Raw genomic sequence first — 20045 nt, 5'->3', positions numbered from 1 at the left:
TCTGGCCCATCCAAAGGGCAACAGAGGAAGCTGCCAACTGAAACTGAATCAGACCATTGGTCTGTCAAGCTCAGTGTTGCCTGCACTGACTGGCAGTGGCTCTCCAGGGTTTCAGAAAGGGAGCCCTACCTGGAGATGCTGGGGATTGATCCTGGGCCCTTCTGCATGCAAGGCAGGTGCTCTGCCACTGAGCCACATCTCTTCCCCAAATGTGCTCTACCCACTGAGTTGTGTGGCCTCTGCTTGAGTGATGAGGTGGGGAGGTCATTCCCCCCGGTATTCTAGCATTTTTGCTTGCCCAGTCCCATCCTCCATTCCCAGCTTTTAGGACTGGCCTTGAGAAAGAGGGGGTAGGTGAGAGTCCTCCTCCTCCACCCCCACCAGCATAGAGGGCTCCAAGTGGACTCTCTAAATATTGACTCTTCCAAGGTTAGGACCAAAGTCCTCTTGCAAACCCCAACGGGCGGCTTTTCCAAACGCCTGTTCCTGGGAACAGTATGCCCACGTGTCCCAGATTGCCCAGAGGACAAAGGAGCTGGGATTCACCCCAGTTTGGAGGCCCACAGATCCCCCGTCTCTTACAGGAAGAATGGCACGTAGGAAAGCCCCGCTGGATGGGAGCAAGGGTCTGTCTTGTCCACGTTCTAAGGATGGAAGCTTCTGTCAATTTCAGTTCTCCCGGGTTCTCATTTTTCTCATCTCCACATTTCCACAGCAATTTGCAATTTTTTAAAATAAAAAAATCCCCCAAATTTTCCAGCAATTTAGTGCAAATTTCTCCTAATAAATACATTTTTGTATGCGGTTGTGACCAGTGTACACATTTCTGTAAGCAATTTCTCCTAATACACTCCATTTTTGTATGTTATTTTCACTCCTATATATTCATTTTTATACCACCGTTCCCTTACATGCATTTTTGTGCACAGTCTGGTTGGAAAACTGCATCGCATAATTCAGATATGTGCAGATTTTGAAGGACGGCTGTGCTTTGGTTCTCACAGAGTTTTGGAAAAGTGAGGCTTTGATACAATCGGCTTTAAACGCAAACTGAACTGAAGTTCTCCACCATTTCTGTGTCCAACATCCTGTCTCCAAGAGTGGCCAATCAGATGCTTCTGGGGAGATGCTTTGTGTCATTTCCACCCACCCCCACCATTTTCTGGGTGTTCAAAGGTATAGTGCCTCTGGACATGGAGGTTATAGTTAGCCGTCACAGCTAGGCTGGCTCCAGAGACTTGGTTACACTGGGCATTTGTCACGGTCCCAAGACCAAAAAAAGGCTCACTACACTACCCTAATAACAATGCTACAATGCCCATGGAGATCAGATGCAGCCTGGAAGACTTCTCAGTTGGCATGTTCTGCCTCTTCCCTATCCTGGCGCTATTTATAGAATCTTCCTCCATGTCCGCGTCTGATCCCTTTCAATACCAGCTAAACCGATGGCTATAACCAACACATCTTGAGGAAGCCAGTTCTCTAAATTAACAATGCACTAATGTTGCTGAACTAAAACTCCCACCATCCCTGTCCATTGGCCACACTCGCTGGAGCTTATGGGAGCTGTAGGCTGGCAACATTTGGAGGGCCAAAGGTGTGCTATGCGAAGGAGGGGTATATTTGACCTGCCCTGAATATCTTGCCAGTCAGTTCCATGGGAAGGCCCTGAGTTCTAGTATTACAAAAGAGGGTGGATAAACCCAGTGGAGATTTGGTGGCTCCAATGTCAGTGGGGCAGTGAATCTGCTCCAGGTTTTAGTCCAAACTTTCAAAGAGCTGTCCAAAGAGCACCTTAAACCGCACTAGGCCAGCAAACATTGTATGGAGAAGCCAACGCCAAAGCCGAGGCTAGGAACACACAGAAATCTGCCAAAAGGCAAACCCGTCCAAAGAGATAATAAAAATCTATCAGACTTAAATGGCAAAGAGGTGTTCAGATAATGGGATACAGTAAAATATGTAAATACTTGTGCGTGATGAAATGAACAAAAAATACAATAAAATTGGAGGATCGCAGAAACATCACATGAAGGCCATCTAGTCATTCTAAATGCAATAACTTCAAAGGCAAATTAAATGCCTACTAAATGCAATTTGCAATGTTACTTAACCTTACATGTCGAACAACGATGGTCTGTTTCCCCCAGGGTCCGTTTTGATGAATGTAGAACATTTCCACACAGCCACAAGTTAGGATTGCCCCCTTTTCTTTTCCCCCTCTGAGCCTGCTCCTGTGCATTGACCTAGGGCCCTATCTGCACTACACATATCAAGCAGTATCATATCACTGGCTTAACAATCCATCCCTCTTCCCAAGAGAACTCTGTGAACTGTAGTCCTGTGAAGGGTGGAGGGGTCTCCTAACAACTCTCAGAAACCCTTAACAAACTACAGTTCCAGGGTTCTTTGTGGGAAGCCATGACTGTTTAAGGTAGTATTATACTATTTTAATAGTGCAGATGGGACTTAAAATTCAAAGGTCTCCAGGCCGGAGAACGCATAGCTTCCAGAATGAGAAGGCTTTGAGTCCCTGCTAGGGATGAATGAGTCAATTTCAGTTCTCTCCATTTTTCATTATTCTTTCTCCAGATTTCTTAGCGAATTTTGTTTTAAAATTTGCAAATTTTGTTTTTCAAAATCCTCATGAAAATTCAACATTTTAGTGTGAATTTCTCCTAATAAACACATGTTTACATACAGTTTTGACTAATGTACATTTTTGCAAGCAATTTCTCCTAATATAATGCATTTTTGTATATTATTTTCATGAATATATTCATTTTATGCATGTTTGCCCTAATATATACTTGATTGTACACATTGTTTGGTTGGAGAACTGCATTGCAGAACTGAGATAAGTGCAAATTTGGAAGACTGGTGGTGTTACAGTTCTCATAATGTTTTGGAAAGTGCAAATTCGATAGATTCGGCTTTAAATGAGAACTGAATCAAATTTCTCTCCTATTTCCTAAACGTCTCCATTTAGGATCAAGCCGCATCTTGTGATGGGATCAGCTCCTTATTCTTCCAGTCATGAGAAGCTCACATGGCAAGGATCCCTCCTCCCCAACACAAGCACACACACACTCACTCGCCATGGCCTGGGGAATCCATGCAGGAAAGCACGCCGCTGGCTGGCAGTGCCAATGCTAGGCATGGCTGAACCCATTCAACCAGCCTGGGAAAGAAAGGAATGACTCAGCAATTCACAGGCCTTGAAAAGAGGAAAGAGGGAATCAAGTTCTACAGGCTGCTGGCTATGGAAAGCTAGAAGGAGGACACTGTATAGGGCTGTTAACAATGGCAGCCAAACCAGAGCAGGAGGAAAAGCTGGGCTCCGTTTCCTCTGTGCGCCTCCCAAAAAAACCCCCACATTGCCAAGTTGTAAACAGCTACCCATTAGCCGCAATAGCTCAATGGAAACAGAAGAAGAGCAATTAGACAAATGGAACCTCCATCACCAGGGGCAGTCTACTTCTGAATACCAATTGCTGGGGCTGGGGAGGGACAGCAGGAAGTGTCTGTGGCCTCCAAGCCATGAGGGCTTCCCAGATGCAGCTGGCTGCTGACCACAGTCAGCAGCAAGATTCTTGGGCTAGGTAAAAGTCGAGCTTTGGTCAGATCCAGCACGGGCTCTTTGAATAGGCTGAAAAGCCTCTGAAGTGTAAATCTCTGTTGCCTGGCAGAACATTTCCAGAAATGCAGAGTATGCATTTCTCAGAATGATGCAGCCTCCTCTAGGGTAGCACAGCTGTTTATAACAGGGATCTCTTGTTGATAACATTCTTTAATTCATAGCCCCCTTTTTTTTTGCTAACCTTTGGCACAAACTCTGTGACCTCATGCCTCATGCCTGTGAGGTATGCCTAAGTATGTGTAACCAAAATATCCCCCCCGCGTTACCCCTTTCTCTATTCCCCCAGGTCAAATTCTTGTTTGTAAGCCCCTTGGGGGCAGGGACCTGTCCCCTTGTACTCTTCTCCAGCACCGTTGATATCTATATCTATAGATAAATAAATAGATTAAGACTTTAGTGTCACAGACTCACAGTGAACTTGCAGGTACCTAGGCTGCTTTCAACTGTGAGGTTAAGAGCAGCTGGGGGAAGAGTGGGATTTTGATCCAGGAAATGGCTCCTCTCCTTGAACATTTCCCCGCTAGCTGGCCCTCAGAAGAATTTTAACTAAGAACTTGTATCTGAGCTTGCTTATTTCCTCCTTCTTCCCATTCCACTTTCATTTTGTATGACTTTTTCAATTGTACACATGAGGGCAGGGAATGCCTAGTTTAGAGTTATCTGCAAGCTGCTCTGAAGCCTTTGTTTGGCAAAATAAAAGCTCTTTAAATAAATATATGAAATAAAACAAAACAAAGCTTATTTTTCCCAGCACACCATTGCTTTGATCAAAGTCTCTTGCGGCTGCTGTTGGGTCAAAACTGAAAGGCTGGGAGGTCTGATCACAGAGCTCCTGCATCTGGTTTGGGCCAGAGTGGCACATACCATTGCATATGCTCACTCCTTGCTATCCTTACATCTCAGTGTCCACTCTAGTATTGACATCTGAACTGTACGCTCCTAGGGGCAGGGAGCTGATTTACATCTGTGTAACCAGTGAAGCACCAGAAATACTGATCGCCCATTCGTTACTGTGAAGCTGGCCCTGCAACAAAAAGTTACAGTGTGGTATGTTGCTGCTCAGGCATCCAGCCAGCCACACCCGTGGGCGTACATGTACCTGCAGAGGCCTGCCCTGGCGCCCACAGGTTTCCCTGCTGAAATCAGGCTTGAACAAAGCATTCCTATTGCAGCCAATAGAAAAAGATTGGGGTGCTTGATTTGCAGGTGTGTTGACCATGGCAAGTTTATCTGTTTTGCAAACATGTCCCCAGAGGTTGAGCAAAGCCCAGCTGCTACAAAGATCCTACGTGAACTACCAATGATGAAGAAGAGTGGCATTGTGGGACAGAATTCTGAAAGGCAAAAGACTCGCTGCTCCCATGGCTGTGTCTCCTTCAGCTTGGAAGGGGGCGGAAAATCAGAAGCATCCCAACCCCGCTGCAAAATGGGGGAAGAAAGTGAAGGGGGGGATGTGCAGAAACAAAGGGAGGGTCCCTCAAAGCAGAGGCCATTAAATTAGAAGGGGCATGGGACAAGCAGAGGATAAACCATCCACCAGTTCAGGGGTCGTAGTTTTTAAATACTGAGGGCAGGGGCAATCTCAGTGTTTTGATGCTCAGGGGAAGCCCCTTCAACGTGCCTTTTGTGGGAGTGTGGTAGAGCTCTTGGGAGGTACAGCCTCTACCCACTGCAAAGAGAGATAATCCAATATGGCTTCGTAGGTGAGGATGAATGCGTCTCCTTTCCCAGCAGCCACTGGACGTCTCCTCAATGAGGGCCGTTTGTGTCATTTCCAGCAGATAATCCCCAACGGAGAGAATTCAGAGATCCAAGTCCTGGTTCCGATCCAGCTACAGCACCTTTTTTGCTTTCCTGTTGGGTCGCCTCTGGAGTTTCACACACCTGCGGCGAGAATTGCAACCCTTTAAAAACATATTTAGAGTTCTTTAAACCAGTGTGGCTGTTTCCCATCACACCCGTAGGGCAGAAGGGCAGAGAGCCAGAGCCAATGACATGCGTAGCCAGTCCCTGATTGGTTGTAAATAAGAAGGCAAGCAGGTAGAGGCAGGCTTAGGGCAGACTGAGGTTGGTGTGGTGGACCCCCATGTGCCCTAATGGACCAGCTTCCAAAGCTTTAAACTTATGTCACCTCAGGAGTGACAGGAGGTAGAAACGTTTTCAGGGCTGTACCCACATCCATCCTCCACCCCCTGGGACTGGCATCTGCATGCAAAAAGGGGCCATTTTCATAACAGGGACATCCTGGAACCAAGTTTCTCAATGAAATAAGTGATGTCATTGGCTTGGGTCCAGGGTACTTAAAAGGTATCATTTCCCACAGTGCCCTTGGCTTAGTGGTGCTGTGGGACATTGTGGGAAATTAAAATGGCGGCCCTCAGCCGCCGACCTGATGCTGTTGGTACCAGCGGGGCTGTTGGAGGGGGCAGCAAGCCAAGACTGGCCACTGCCATTGACATGAAACAAAAGTTATGATTTTCATTGTGTAATATATTCTCTTAAGAGTTTGTGAATATTATGATTACCAATTTTAAAAATCAGATTGTCCTCCAAGTTATATATTTCTTCATTTAATTGTTCATAGTTTAGACCAGGAGAGGGGAATCTTTTTGGTTCCACACGCCAGATCCCTATCCAGACTGGCCTCATGGGGCCAAATTTGACAGATGGGTAGGACTGCCCACATGTCAAAATCCCTTGCTCCACTTTGCTTGTTGGAGGTTTGAAAAAGAGTGTGGGGAAACTTGCAAAGGGCACCGTGTTTGCTATGCCTGGTTTAAAAATACTTCATTAGGAGGATGTATAGGGTTGTGGGGGGAGGATAGGGAGACCCCACCTGCAAGTGGCCTTGTTGAGTTCCCAACCACGTTCCTCACAACGTGTGGAGTCATGCCTGCAAACACATTCACACGTCCGAGGGTCCAGCTGTTTCTTCCGGTCCAGACAGGGTGCACAGGTTGGGCTGCTGGGAGACGGGAATCACAGGTGAAACAACAGAGGCACTGGTAGCGGATGATCATTGCGACTAGTAGGGCGGAAGGCAGAGGGGCCAACAATAGACAGTGGTTGGATCAGGGTTCCAGCACCACATGGGGAGGGAATTTAACCCTTTCCCTGCAACACTATTTTTTGGTGGTTCAAATCCCCCCCTCGAAAAAGCTGCTGTTTGCCCCACAGGTATGAGCAGGTTTTGACTGTGATTACTGCCTGTGTATGTTTGGCCTGACACATAGCCAAGTTACAGACCAGTGATGTGGATCCCAACAACCTCACAGGGTTGTTGCAATAATTACTGACATAATGTATGTGAACACTCAGAAAAGATGCAATATAGATGCAGAGTATTATTATGATAAAATTGACCATTGGCTTTAAGTGCCCCTAGCTGATACTCAATGGGAGGTGTGTGTGTGGGATGGTTGGATGAAGAATTATTTTACCTGGGTGTAGCCGAACTAAAACTTTTTCTTGGTCTGAAAAGGACAAGCAAGAAGAGCAGCATTAATATTTTGTGCTCATTTGGAGCAGGTGAACTGACACGGTTACAGGTGCCACATAATGCTCATTCTGCACTTGTAAGAAATCGTCCTTTCAGTGTGGCAGCACCTGCACTTTGGAACTCCCTGCCTATTGACATCAGGCAGGTGCCTTCACTGTATTCTTTTCAGCACTTGCTTAAAACATTTCTGTTTAGGCAAGCCCATCCAGACACATAGAGGCTGATGTGTTATAATCTCTGTTTAGTGTACTGCTGAGTTTAATTATATTTTAAATTGTTTTAATTACTTGTTTTTATGGATAATTTAAATATTTCTCATAAACCATTTGTTTGTTTTGTTTCAATCAAGCAGTATATACATTTTGTTAATTAACTAAATAAAATGACTATGTAATCTTTCACTGTAAACTACAAGCAGAATTGTAATTGACTTAAGAACCTAAGAGCCGTGCTGGATCAGGCCAAAAGGGGCCCATCTGGTCCAACATCCTGTACTCACAGTGGCCAACCAGATGCCCATTATGGGAAACGCACAAGCAGTACAGCAGCAACTCTCCTCTCCTGCCATTTCCAGCAACTGGTATTCAGGGGCATATTGTCTCTGACAGTGGAGGGAGAGCACTGCCATCAGGGTTATTCCGACAGGCTTTTGGTCTAGAAGATGTTTAAGATAGGGCCTCATAAGGTCTGTTGGATTGTTCTATGGTCATATTCTTAATGTTTTAAACTGCCTTAGTATCTTAAGTGTATGTTTCATGGTTTTAATGTCACAAATAGTTTAATTCTATTTTAATTGTATATTTTTGTATGTTTTTCACCTACGTGTAGTTTTTATTTGTAAGCCTCCCTGAGTTCCAGTTTTGGAAAAAGGGCGGGGTAAAAATAAAGATTCAATTCAATTCAATTCAATTCAATTCAGGGTTAGTACTCATCGCCAGCCTCCTCCATGAGTTTGTCCATTCCTCTTTTAAAGCCATTCAAGTTGGTGGCCCTCACTGCCTCTTGTGGGAGCAAATTCCATAGTTTAACTACGCACTGCGTGAAGAACTCCTTCCTTCTGTCTGTACACATCTTTGCAAGCAACTTCTCCTAATATAATGCGTTTTTGTAAGTTATTTTCACTAATATATTCATTTTCACGCACATTTCCCCCTAATCCATGTAAATTTCGAAGGATGGCTGTGTTTCGGTTCCAGGGCCGGAGCCAGAAGTTGGCCAGGTTGGGTCCTGGCTGAGGGCCCCTCCTTAGGGTGGGAGGGTAGTGCTCCTGTTCTGTGATCCATGGCAGCGGCAGCTCCTGACCTTGCTGTGGATCTCAGAGGAAGCTCCCAGGCACCTCCCCATACAACCGCCCCCCATACATGTATGCATGCCTAGTGCTCATGCGCACCATCAACCAAGATGGCGGCAGAGGCAGAGGCCCCTTAGGGAAACCCTCACTGACATCTTGGTTGATTATAGGCATGTGTGCACAGCAACGGGAGAGGTAGGTGGTGCATGCGGGGGCGCCACGGGCCGGGGCAGGCTGGTGCCCAGATGCAGGCAGGCTTCCATTCAATTGAGCAAATAATTCAATGTGATCCTCCTGCCTTCCAGTCTTCAGGCCAATAACGGCTCAGTACTGGGTGATTAACAATTGCTTGACTTTTTTTTTTTTTACTTTCTTTACTATTGATTTATTCGCAACATTCATATATATTAAAATACCAAGCCATTAAGAGTTAGGTACTCATCAAAATACTATGCATTTCATAAATAGATGAGAATTAATACCAAAACAATCTTTTAAAAAATGCTGGGGCCATCCCCTACTATAAGTCTCTTTTTCAACAGCCTCCCCACCACTTTGCCACCTCTCACCTGCATGCACACTTCGTGTGTTCCTCAAAAGTCAGCTGTATTACCTGGCTATGTTGGAACGGGCTCAACAGCATCACCTGGATAATGGGCGGGAAAGAGAGAGAGAGAGAAAGAGAAATAAGGAAGACCATAAGAAAAGTATCTGGCCCCATCTGTACTATACATTTAAAGCACTATCACGCCACTTTAAATAGTCATGGTTTCCACACACCCCAAAGGCTCCTGGGAAATGTAGTTTGTGAAGGATGCTGAAAGTTGTTAGGAGACCCCACTTCCCCTCACAGAGCAACAATTCCCAGGGTGGTTTAACAGTCAATCCTTCTTCCCAAGGTACTCCTGGAATTGTAGCTCTCCAAGGGGAATAGGGGATCTTCAGGTAACAAGTGACTGATGATGATGATGATGATGATGATGATGAATAATGCCCAATGCCCAATCAGGAATGCACTTTAACGCTCCTGCTTGCACACTGCCAGTCCCGTCTCTATCTGTCCCACACCTGATGTCACATATGACGTCAGGTGTGGGCCAAGTGGGCAAGGTTTGGGGAAAACAGCCTCACCAGCCAAAGTAGAATCCCTGGCGGGCCAAGAGCAGCCTGCAGGCCAAAGGTTCCCCACCCTTGAGGTACAGACTTTAGGAACCTAAAAAAAACCACCTGCCTTATAAAAGAAAAATAAGCAAATAGCTTTCTATGTAAATAAATAAAGAATAGGGTGTATTTAGGGGCCTGTTTGCCCAGTGTTGGTAATACGTCTATAAATATTGTGAAGGATTAAAAAAAATAAAGATAAAGAACAAGCCAGAACAAATATTGTTAAATACACAAGGTTTTGTGGCTGTGGTTCGTTTTTATCCCTTTTCATGGTAAGTTAACCTTCCATGTAAATTCAATCGCTGGCCCTTGGACCTAGCAGAATCTCTCTGCCCCTCCACCTCACCCCTTACTATAGGGCTGGGAAACCTGTGGCCTGTGGATGTGACTGGATTCAAACTCCCAGCATCATCCACAAAGCATGCTGTCTGGATCAGAGGGGTGTGGCATGTCCTAATAATAGTTGGAACAGTGGAGGCTGGTCCATTAGGGCAAATGGGGCACCAGCCCACCAACCCCAGCCAGTCCCCATCTGCCTGCCTTCTTATTCACAACCAATCCGGCAGTGGCTCACGTCTCACTGGCTCTGGCTCCACCTATTGTTAGTCTCCCTACCTTCCACCCTACAAGTCCCAATGGACACCAGGCACCACCAGCGCCAGGGCCAGAGGGTGGCCAGGTTGGGCCCTTGCCAGCGGCCCCTGTGGCCCAGAGAGGCCCCTGAAGGGCCTCTCCTTAGGGTGGAAGGGTGGTGCTCCCATTCCATGATCCACAGCAGCGTCAGGTCCTGCAACCTGACCCTATTGTGGAGAGGGAGCTTCCAGACCCCCCCAATACAGACAGCGCAGGCTTCAATAAGCCCGCATCACGCACCACCTACTCCTCCCGTCAGTGTGAATACCGTGCATGCTGTGTACACATGCCTGCCATCAGCCAAGATGGTGGTGGGGGCTTCCCTCAGGGGGTAACGCCCCTGCCACCATCTTGGTTGCTAGCAGGCATGCCACTCCACTTCACTGACATGAGAGGTAGGTGGGGAGCGTGGGCAGGTTTATTATCCCCGCACCGCTTGTATCAGGGAGGTGTTGGCCTACAGCGCCACGGGTCCTGAGCAGGCTGGTACCCAAGGGCTCAGTCACGCCTGGCGCCAGCCTGGGGCACCACCAATGATCCTGCCACAGGTTCCCCATCCCGGCCTTATTCAGATACTGTTTCTTTCCCCAGTGGATTACCTCCATGGCCACAGTATGCGTCTTGAGGGCCATACACGTTGTCGATTCATCGGTGCAGCAGCCAGCGCAGCGCTTCAAGAACACGCATGAGGGTACAATTATGTGCTCAGCGACTAACTCTGGGTACTCGTCGTCCAAAGATACTATTGTCTCCTTCACTTGGCAGACACTGCGGCTGAACACATCTAGGAACTTGATCACTGTGAGAGGAAGAGAAAACAGCAATGGAGGCTGGGGTCCATTAGGGCAAATGGGGCATTGCCCCACCAGCTTCAGTCTGCCCTCAGCCATTCACTGCCTGCCTGTCTTACTTACAGCCAATCATTGGCTCTGCCTCCACCTACCGTTGGGCTTCCTGCCTTCCGCCCTACCAGTCCCAATGGTCACCCGCCAACCCTGGATACCGCCACTGTCAGCTGGCCATCCCTGAGGAGCGATGGAGGAGGAATCTATTTTAAACATCACAAGACACTTAATTTTGCGGTTCTGACGAGGGGTGGGCAAATCTGTCCATTTCGGTTTCTCTTCATTTCTCATTTTTCCAATCTTAAATGCAGCTCTCCCCATCAGTTTGTGAAATTATTTTATTTTATTCAAAAGACCTCATGAAAATTTATCAGCATTTTAGTGTGCATTTCTCCCAATATGGACATCACTGTGTGCAATTTTGTCTAATACACACATTTTTCACCAAGCAATTTCCTCTACTATAATGCATTTTTGGTATAGTATTTTCACAAATATATGCCTTTTGAGACATGCTTTAGGATACCTGGAGTGTATTATGCAGGTGTGTGGAACTTTTGGCCCTCCAGATGTTGCTGAACTACAACTCCCATCATCCTTGGCCATGCTTACTGAGGCTGATGGGAGGGCCAAAGGTTCCCACACACACATAATGCATATAACATTTATATTTATTTATTGTAAGAATTTCTATCTTGTCTATGCCTCCAAAGAGACTCAAGGCAGCTACCAAACACACAGAATAAAAACAAAACTCATTCCTAACTAGGGATCATGTGCCAGAATTCTGCCGAATTCAGATTCAGTACCGAATTCACCATTAATTTGCTTATTCTTTATAATTGCAGAATTTCATGTAAACATTTTCTGCAGCTATTTTCAAAAATGGATTTTTTAAAAAACAAAATCACCTCTAAGATACTGATATTAAGAACGATAATTTTATCAATATTTCCTTTCAAAATCTCAATTTTCTATTTCAATATATCAGTATTAATATCAATATTTTTGGAAGGGAAAAATGGATTGGTAAAAGTAGCACCTTTGATCTACTATTTATTTTGCAAAGTTGTTTGTCTGCTCCCTCTGCATGTGGACACCTCTTAATTTGGCGTGATGGTTCCTGAGGTGAAGGAGCAGGCTTTTGTCTATGTTTGGATACAATTGGATGCCATTTTGAATCAAGATGGCTGACTGAACCTTCCGAAGCTGCATTTTTTTTTTAGAATTCCTGAGCAATGCCAGGTTCAAGGCTGCAAGCAAATAATCATCAATATGGAGCATTTGTTTATTACACATTGCAAGACTTAAGTGCGCTTCCCATGCATTTCCCTTTACAATAGTCCCACAAAGTAGGCCTTTGTTATATTATCCCCATTCTACAGAAGGGGAAATTAAGGCAGGCTGGACAAAGAGGCTTGCCTAAAGAGCGCCAAATCAACTTTAATTGCCCAACTTGAATTGGCCCCATGTTATTGAATCCCACTCTTAAATAGCAACAGTCTGGAAGTGCCCAGAATCAAAACATGTAGACTTCTACACCTTATGCCCAGATAAAAATTGTGGACGGGTAATCTGGCAGTTTTCAGAAGCAGTGCTTCAGGAGTGATTTTTCTGCCTTGATGGTGTGGACAGTGTTTTAACTCTGGAATAATAGCACAGGTAAGATGACCTGAGTGACAGGGCACTTTGTGTCTGGTTCCCAGATGAAATATTTAGATCAAATAGTGAGATATACCAAGTATTAATACCCAAGGGCAGGCAGGGGTGGTGGTGCTGGGTAGAGCACAGGGATGGGCAAATCTCTCTGTTTTAGTTTCTCTCCATTTCTAATTTTTCCAAATCTTAAATTCAGTAAGCAAAAGAGTCCTCATGAAAATTCATCAGCATTTTAGTGCATTTCTGAATGTTTCTCCCCCCCCCACTAATACACACCTGGTACAGGTGGGGGGAGCCTGTGGCTCTCCAGATGTTGCTGGACCATAACTCCCATCTTCCCTGACCATTGGCCATGCCTGCTGGGGCTGATGGGAGTTGTAGTCCAACAACATCTGGAGGGCAGCAGATTCCCCAGCCCTGGAGGATCTCCCCTTAACACGAAAGGATCTGGAACCTATCGCTGGGGAATTCTGTGGGAAATGGAATTGAGGGCAGAAATTGCTAAAGTGATCGCCAAGTTCAGGAACGTAAATCATGCAACCAAATACGTGCGGCATTTGCTATCGTCATTCTTTTAGTCCACGAACATTACATAAATAATGACGTTGCCTTCTGCACTGCATTTGATATCTTCCTTCCAGCGAAAAGCATTGCAATTAATGGCGTATTTAATGACAAAATTAATTATGTTAGCTTCAGCCATAGTGGATAGCAAGGCGAATGAATAATGTAGATTTTAGCGGAAGCCAAGCTGTCGTCTCAATGAACACAGAATGGGATGGAAATTGTTGCCTCCTCGCATTCCTCCCTATAGATTAACAAGGATGGTGGTTGCGGTGTGTGGGTCTCCCTCTGCATTTTTCCAATCAAATTCTCATTAAACTTCCCACCTGCCTCTTTGCCTTCAATCTCATCCCTCGTCATGCATGCTCTTCTCACCACTCTCAAACCTTTAGATTTCTAAATCAGGGCCTTGTCTATTTTTATTCCTCCTAACGCTGTATAGCACTGTATCCATTGATAATTATGTGTGAAGTTTCATTAGCTATATTTATTCCATTTGTATCCCACTCCAAGGGTCTCAAGGCAATACGCATGGTTCTCAGTCTCTCCCAGGGATGGGGAAAAAAATGAGTTCACACATTTAAAGTCAAATCTACCTAACCTGCCATTTCCAATACAGTACGCAAACCAAAACACAGCCATCCTTTGAAATTTGTACTTCTCTGAATTTTGCAAGGCAGTTTTGCAAGGGTAAACTGTGCATTCAAATGCATATATTAGTGAATATAGCATACAAAAATATTATATTTGGGAAAATTGCTTTGCAAACATATGTATATTAGGGAAAATTGCATATAAAAATGTGTACATTAGGAGAAATTTGATGGTGAATTTTAATTGTGATTTTTTTAAAAAATTGCAAACTGATTTGGAAATGTGGAGAGCTGAACTTAAAGACTGGAAAAATGAGAAACTGAAATTGAGAGGTTTGACCATCTCTACTCTTTCCTCCTATCTATTCTCATAACAGCCCTGTGAGGTAGGATAGGCTGAGAAAGAAAGAGTCACTAACCCAAAGTCAGGTCACCCAGCATGCTTTATGGAAGAGGGGGCATTTGAACCAAGGTCTCCACAGTCCTGGCCAAACACATGCTAGGTTAATATCTGGGGTTAGGGAAATACATGTTTTGGGATGATTTTTCTTACAGCCCCTCTCTGTGCACCCTGCTCCTGGAGTGACTCTCACCGCCCCCACCCCCACGTGCCTTCAACCTCCCCAGCAATTACCTTCCACAGTTGGTTCTGTCTCAGTCTGACGTGGCAGAATCTGCAAATAAATCAGGAACAGAAGCAGATCAGAAATAAGGGGGGCAGTGTCTACCCACATCCTGAAGAGTTTGCTTGGCCACAGTGCTTCATGCACTGGAAAACTCAAGGCTTGATTACTGCAATGTGTTCTATGTGGGGGCTACCCTTGGGCTAGATCCAGATGCTCCAGCTGGTGCAAAACACTGTGGCTAGACTATTGGTGGGGAGGCTACTGCCAGCATTTAACTCTGGTGCTTAAAAGCTTGCAGTGGCTGCCCATATGTTACCAGGCCAAGTTCAAGGTACTTTTAACAACTTGGGTCCAGGATGCTTTTAAGAAGCACATGAGCCCTTATATTCCTGCCCAGTCACTGAGAAGTTTGGGGGAGTCCCTTTTAGTGGTCCTCTTAACATCTCTCAGAACCCTTAACAAAACTTCCCAGGATACTCTGGGGGAAGCCATGACTGTTAAAGTAGTATCATACTGCTTTAAATGTATGGTACAGATCGGGCCGGTAATGCTGGGTGGCTGAGGTCTCAACAGCACTGCATTTTGCAGTGTGCCCAGCTGCCCTGTAGGCAAAGTTCAAAATAAATAAATAATTAAAGTTTTTTTAAAAGTAAGAGAAAGAGGCAATAAATCCAAGACCTAATGCAAAAGACCTGAAGTCACCCCTTCTTATCACCCCCTGGAAACTCGCAAGCAAAGAGCACAAGGGCCTAAGAACATAAGAAGAGCCTGGCTGCTGGATCAAGCCAAAAGACTATCTAGTCCTACATCCTGTTCTCATAGTGGACAACCAGATGCCTCAATGGGAAGCCCTCAAGCAAACCATGAGGGCTGAAGCCCTTCTCTTGTGCAACTGGTACTAGGGGTGGCTGCCTCTGAATATGGAGGTTCTATTTACATGCCACAGCTAAACACCCATCAGTAAGTCTCATATCCTCCGTGAAGTTCTCCAGTCCTCTTTTACAAAGTCTAGTGGCTATTGCCGCATCCTGCGGCAGTGAATTCCGCAAGTGAATTACAAGGTGGTGCAAAGGAGGAGGAGCTCTTCCATTTATCTGCCCTATTATTTCCTGCCAACAAGAACATCAGAAGACCCTGGCTGGTGAATCAGGCCAGAGGGGGCCCATCATCGTCCAGCATCCTGTTCTCACAGTGGCCAACCAGATGCCCCAATGGAAAACCCACAAGCAACACCCCTATGGTTTATCCCTACCATCTGCCTCCGTCCCACTTAAGTGTTCAGCTAGACTTCTCCTCCATGACTCTCCCTAATCCTTTCTCCCACACCATCGTGCTAAGCCAAGGGCCATCAGCGCATCTCGCGGCAGGAAATTCCAGAAGCAGATCACACATTAAGTGAAGGAGGACATTCCCCCCTCCCCTCTCTCTGTCTCTCTGCCACTGAAAGATCCCACAGGGGGGCAGAAGAAATCCAGGCTGTCAGTGCACGATAGGAAAGGCAATCTGGATCCTTGGAGCACATGGATTTTTAATTTTTTTTTTATTTACGGTACTTGTGTCAGCTGCCCAATAACAGAGCTGCATGTTGCAGAGATGATCCCTGGCATGCATGCATACAACTCCATGCAGCAGCAGGACCACTAAGTTGGACTGAAACTTTTCCCAGGATCACTGAGAACTGTAACATCGGCTGCATGCACAGACACCATACATTTAAAGCATGGCTTCCGCAAAGGAATCCTGGGAATTGTAGCTTGTGAAGGGTGCTGGGAATTGTAGCTCCAAGTGAGGGAATCTACAGTTCCCAGGATTCTTCAGGAAAAGCCATGTGCTTTAAATGTGCTTTAAATGTATGGTGCATATGTAAGGTGTTCCTATGACAGTTTTGCCTGGGATGGCAGCCTGATCTGTGACTGCATGCATTCATCCCTACATCGCCCATGCTTAGGTCAGAAAATGTGGATGCACAGAAAAGCAATGTGGGACCCTGCTGGAAAGGATGGGGAAAGCTAGGAAGGGACATTTACTTGTCAGAAGCAACACGGAAAGAACCAACATCCTTAATATCTTTAATAACCAACATCCATGTTGCCAACTTGCTCTAGCTGTGGACTAGTGTGCTATGATACCACCAAGCTGTGACCCATGAAATGCCCATCTCTGTGGCGTGGGGACAGTAGTAGCAGTAGCCTACCTTATAGGATTGTTGTAAGGGTCATCCCACATTAAGCACCTTGAATATTTGAAAATGTGGCATCAATGCTATCTAATTTATAATAATAATAATAATAAAATATTGTTATTCTGTAAGTCATGTTGTGAGGGCTATGTCTTCAAAGCAGGCACATAGGCCACCTCTGCACCATTACACCACTTTAAACAGTCCGGGCTCCCCCTAAAGAATCCTGGGAACTGTAGTCTGTTAATGATGCTGAGAGCTGCTAAGAGATCCCCATTCCCCTCAGAGCTACAGTTCTCAGAGTTCTCTAGAAGACAAATTGACTGTTAAAACGCTCTAGAAATTGTAGCTCTGTGAGGAAAATAGGGATCTCCTAACATCTCTCAGTACCCTTAACAAACTACGGTTCCCAGCATTCTTTGGGGGAAGCCAGGATTGTTTAAAGTGGTATAAGGGCAATTTTAATGTATAATGCAGATTTGGTCATAAATACATCATCATTATTATGCTCCTTTTGAAGGTCCAAGATGGGTAACCGCTAATTTTAAAGCAGCTAACAGTGCAACCCTATACACCTATAGGATGGGACTTAATTCAAGAAAAATGTACATAGAATTGCACCCTAAATCCTACAGGTTTCTCTCACTACCATTTAGACACAGCTGGAGGGAAATGCTTCATGCACTTGAAATATTAAAGGTCTAACTTTTTACCGGGAATATGAAATTGGGAATATGAAAGGATGGTTCATTCATCTCAAGAGTTCAGCTCCAGAATCTATTTCTTTAAGAACTAGGGTGGAATCTTGAAATCTTCTTGTGAAGCAAGGTGCCTCTGAGCATAAGCAGAGTTCAGCAACTTGCTCTCTTTGCTTCTAGATTAATTCCCCTCCCTCGATCCTGTATTCCAAATTGCCACTGGACTCTTCCATTCTGCCCATAAGTTCCCACTGAGTGAGGCGCACATGCACATTCAACAACTCATTTGCCATTCTTTATCGCTTGCCCTCCCCAAAACACAGTGATAAAAGATGTGTATTAAAGGACCATTAAGAGGCCACTCATCCTTGGCATGCAATCTGCAGCAGGTGCCCTATGCTGTGCGTACACACTGTACATTTAAAACACCCCTCCAAAAAAGAACATTGGGAGCTGTAGTTTGTTAGGGGCGCTGGGAATTGTATCTCTGTGAAGGGTAAACTATGGTTCCCAGGATTTTTTGGGGGGAAGGGAAAGGTGCTTTAAATGCATGGCATGGATGTTGTTGCCTCTTTCATAGCGGAGATCCTGCACATCTCTCAGTCTGCAGGAGTGGGTGGTCACTCTGGGGCACCCCAAATCGCCTCCTTAGGTGTGGAGGGCTGATCCCTGCAGGGACCCGGACTGCTGATTTGATCGGGGGTTTTCTTTTAAAGACGGGGAGACAGAAATGCCACGCAACAAACTTAACAACCAAACCTCCACCAGAGCTTTGGTAACCTTCCTCCCCAGACACTTGGCACCTGAGCACACCAGTTTGGGCTATGAATCACCCCTCCCCTGGAAGAGCCACACCCTCCCTGCGGTCCTGACAGGGCCCCTCTAACCTCACCTCCTCCTGACACCCATTCTCCCTCCCCCATTTGATGCCCACCTGAAGCCTCTTTGCCAACCCCCCCAGTGCCCCCAAGGGTGCCAGCTCCCCCATGTTTTCTGATTGCTTTTTTCTCACCTGGTTACTTTATCCCTGTCTCCTCTCACTTACTCAGCCCCTCTTGCCAACTCCCACCCCCACCCTTGGGTGCCCACCTACCGTCGTGACACCGTACTGGAAGTGCAAGGCGGCGGCCAGGAAGAGCTGCAGGGCGCCGCAGGGGGCATTCATGGTGGTGCCAACAAGACTGTCGCTTGTGCCGGGGAGGGGGCTTTTTGGGGGAAAGGGGAGAGCCACCTCCACCCACCCCTCCGCCTCCAGAGAGGGGCTCCTCTCGAAGGGAGACTTTGCCAAACTCTGCAGGGTCTTGTCTTCCCAGCTAGCCGGGGAGTGGGGAAGCCTTCCAAGATCACAGACCCCTCACCGCAAGAAAATGCCCCGCCAAAGGGAGATGCTGGCAGCGGCAGCTCAGGGACTGGGCATTGCCCCCGGAGCTGGGCATCGCTCAGAGGAGGGGCCCAGGGCTGCCCCCCTCCTCCCTTTCAAGGCCATCCGACTCCCACCTGGGCTCCAGGAGAGCCGGGAGAACTAGGGGGGCGGAGGAGGCAGGTGCATCGCTGCTGCTGCTGCCGCCCAGAGCTGGGAGGCGTGCGTGTCTGGGTGTCTGTGTGCCAGGCGGCCGGATAGGGAACTGGGGCTGCAAGTCGGGGAGAGCGCGAGGCAGAAGCTGCGGGCAGAGAGGCGAGAGGGAGCGAGAAGGAGGCAAACGGGCTCTCATGTGACTGTTCAATCCCACCCTAAGGAGGGGAGGGAGAGCCCGGCCGCGGGAGCAGGAGGCGGCAGCAGGCGCTGCTGGTGGGACTGGACGGGGGGGGGGGGAGGAAGTATCCCCGTCCCAGTAAAAACAGGGCAAACAGGCCTGCAGCCAGCCTGAAAACTTGGGGGGGATGGGGAAGAATAAGGGGGCCGAACAGTGTCTGTTATAAATTTATTTATTTGCTAAAAAAATTAGCGGGGCAAACCCGCTAGTCCCTGTCGACTACAGGCCTGAGGTTAAAGAGAGTCTGTCTCAGCCAGCATCTTGCACCCCCCCCTCTCCAATGACACCCCAAAGCAGCCAGCTGGATGCTTTTGAGGGCCCCTCCGGACAGGGGCCACATCCACACCATATATTTAAAGCACTCGAACAGCCGTCCAAACCAGATCGAGGATGATAAGCTTGGAGGGCAGAGAGCTCTTCGGACAACTGAGTAAGGGAGTGGTGGGTGTTAATCCTTCCATCTTTTCCCTATAAGACCCCGTCTACACCATACATTTAAAGCACTACCATATCACTTTAAAGAGTCCCCCCCCCAAGAATCCTGGGAACTGTAGTTTGTGAAGGGTGCTGAGAATCACAGCTCAGTCATGGCTCCCCCCAAAGAATCTTGGGAACTGTAGTTTGTGAAGAGTGCTGGGAGCTGTTAGGAGACCCCTCCTCCCATCACAGAGCTACAATTTCCAGAGTTCCCCCAGAAGAAGGGTTGATTATTAAACCATCTGGGGAATTGTAGTTCTGTGGGGGGAATATGGGTCTCCTTAACAACTCTCGGACATGCTGACTGCGGCTCATGGGAGTTGCAGTCCGAAACATCTTGGAGGGCACCAGGATGGGAAATGCTGCTCCATGCTACCTGGCCTAGGGAATGAGCAGCTTCCACAAGGCTCTGTTGCTCACAGT

At 46.7% G+C, this 20045-nt stretch overlaps 1 protein-coding gene across 4 annotated transcripts; it reads right to left on the bottom strand.

The window, feature by feature from the left end:
• Positions 1-1922: 1922 nt before the first annotated feature.
• Positions 1923-19098, bottom strand: VEGFB (vascular endothelial growth factor B). Of its 4 annotated transcripts, none has more exons than XM_061606137.1 (7): positions 18485-19098; positions 14523-14562; positions 10827-11026; positions 9000-9076; positions 7081-7113; positions 6477-6602; positions 1923-5524 (listed from the first exon to the last, which is right to left on the bottom strand). In XM_061606137.1, the coding sequence occupies exons 1-7, from the start codon at positions 18554-18556 to the stop codon at positions 5473-5475; spliced, it is 600 nt and encodes a 199-aa protein (XP_061462121.1). In that variant the 5' UTR covers positions 18557-19098; the 3' UTR covers positions 1923-5472. The 4 variants fall into 4 exon arrangements, with proteins under 4 accessions (XP_061462121.1, XP_061462120.1, XP_061462122.1 ...); XM_061606136.1 differs by having other exon boundaries at positions 6477-6605; positions 18485-19097; XM_061606138.1 differs by lacking the exon at positions 7081-7113 and having other exon boundaries at positions 6477-6605.
• Between the last annotated feature and the right edge of the window lie 947 nt (positions 19099-20045).

The sequence above is a fragment of the Rhineura floridana genome, chromosome 22, assembly GCF_030035675.1.
Source record: "Rhineura floridana isolate rRhiFlo1 chromosome 22, rRhiFlo1.hap2, whole genome shotgun sequence".
Lineage (NCBI taxonomy): Eukaryota > Metazoa > Chordata > Lepidosauria > Squamata > Rhineuridae > Rhineura > Rhineura floridana.
Note: the sequence above shows the minus strand (reverse complement) of the source record. Positions and strands in the feature narration are given on the sequence as shown.

Bases quoted from the DNA above. Each gene is read 5' to 3' on its own strand.
- VEGFB (XM_061606136.1), bottom strand. From the start codon at position 18,556: ATGAATGCCCCCTGCGGCGCCCTGCAGCTCTTCCTGGCCGCCGCCTTG. The intron at 9,077-10,826 runs GTAATCCACTGG...CCCATTATCCAG, and splicing joins CGCATACTGTGGCCATGGAG to GTGATGCTGTTGAGCCCGTT. The intron at 7,114-8,999 runs GTGAGAGGTGGC...TGTCCTTTTCAG, and splicing joins CACACGAAGTGTGCATGCAG to ACCAAGAAAAAGTTTTAGTT.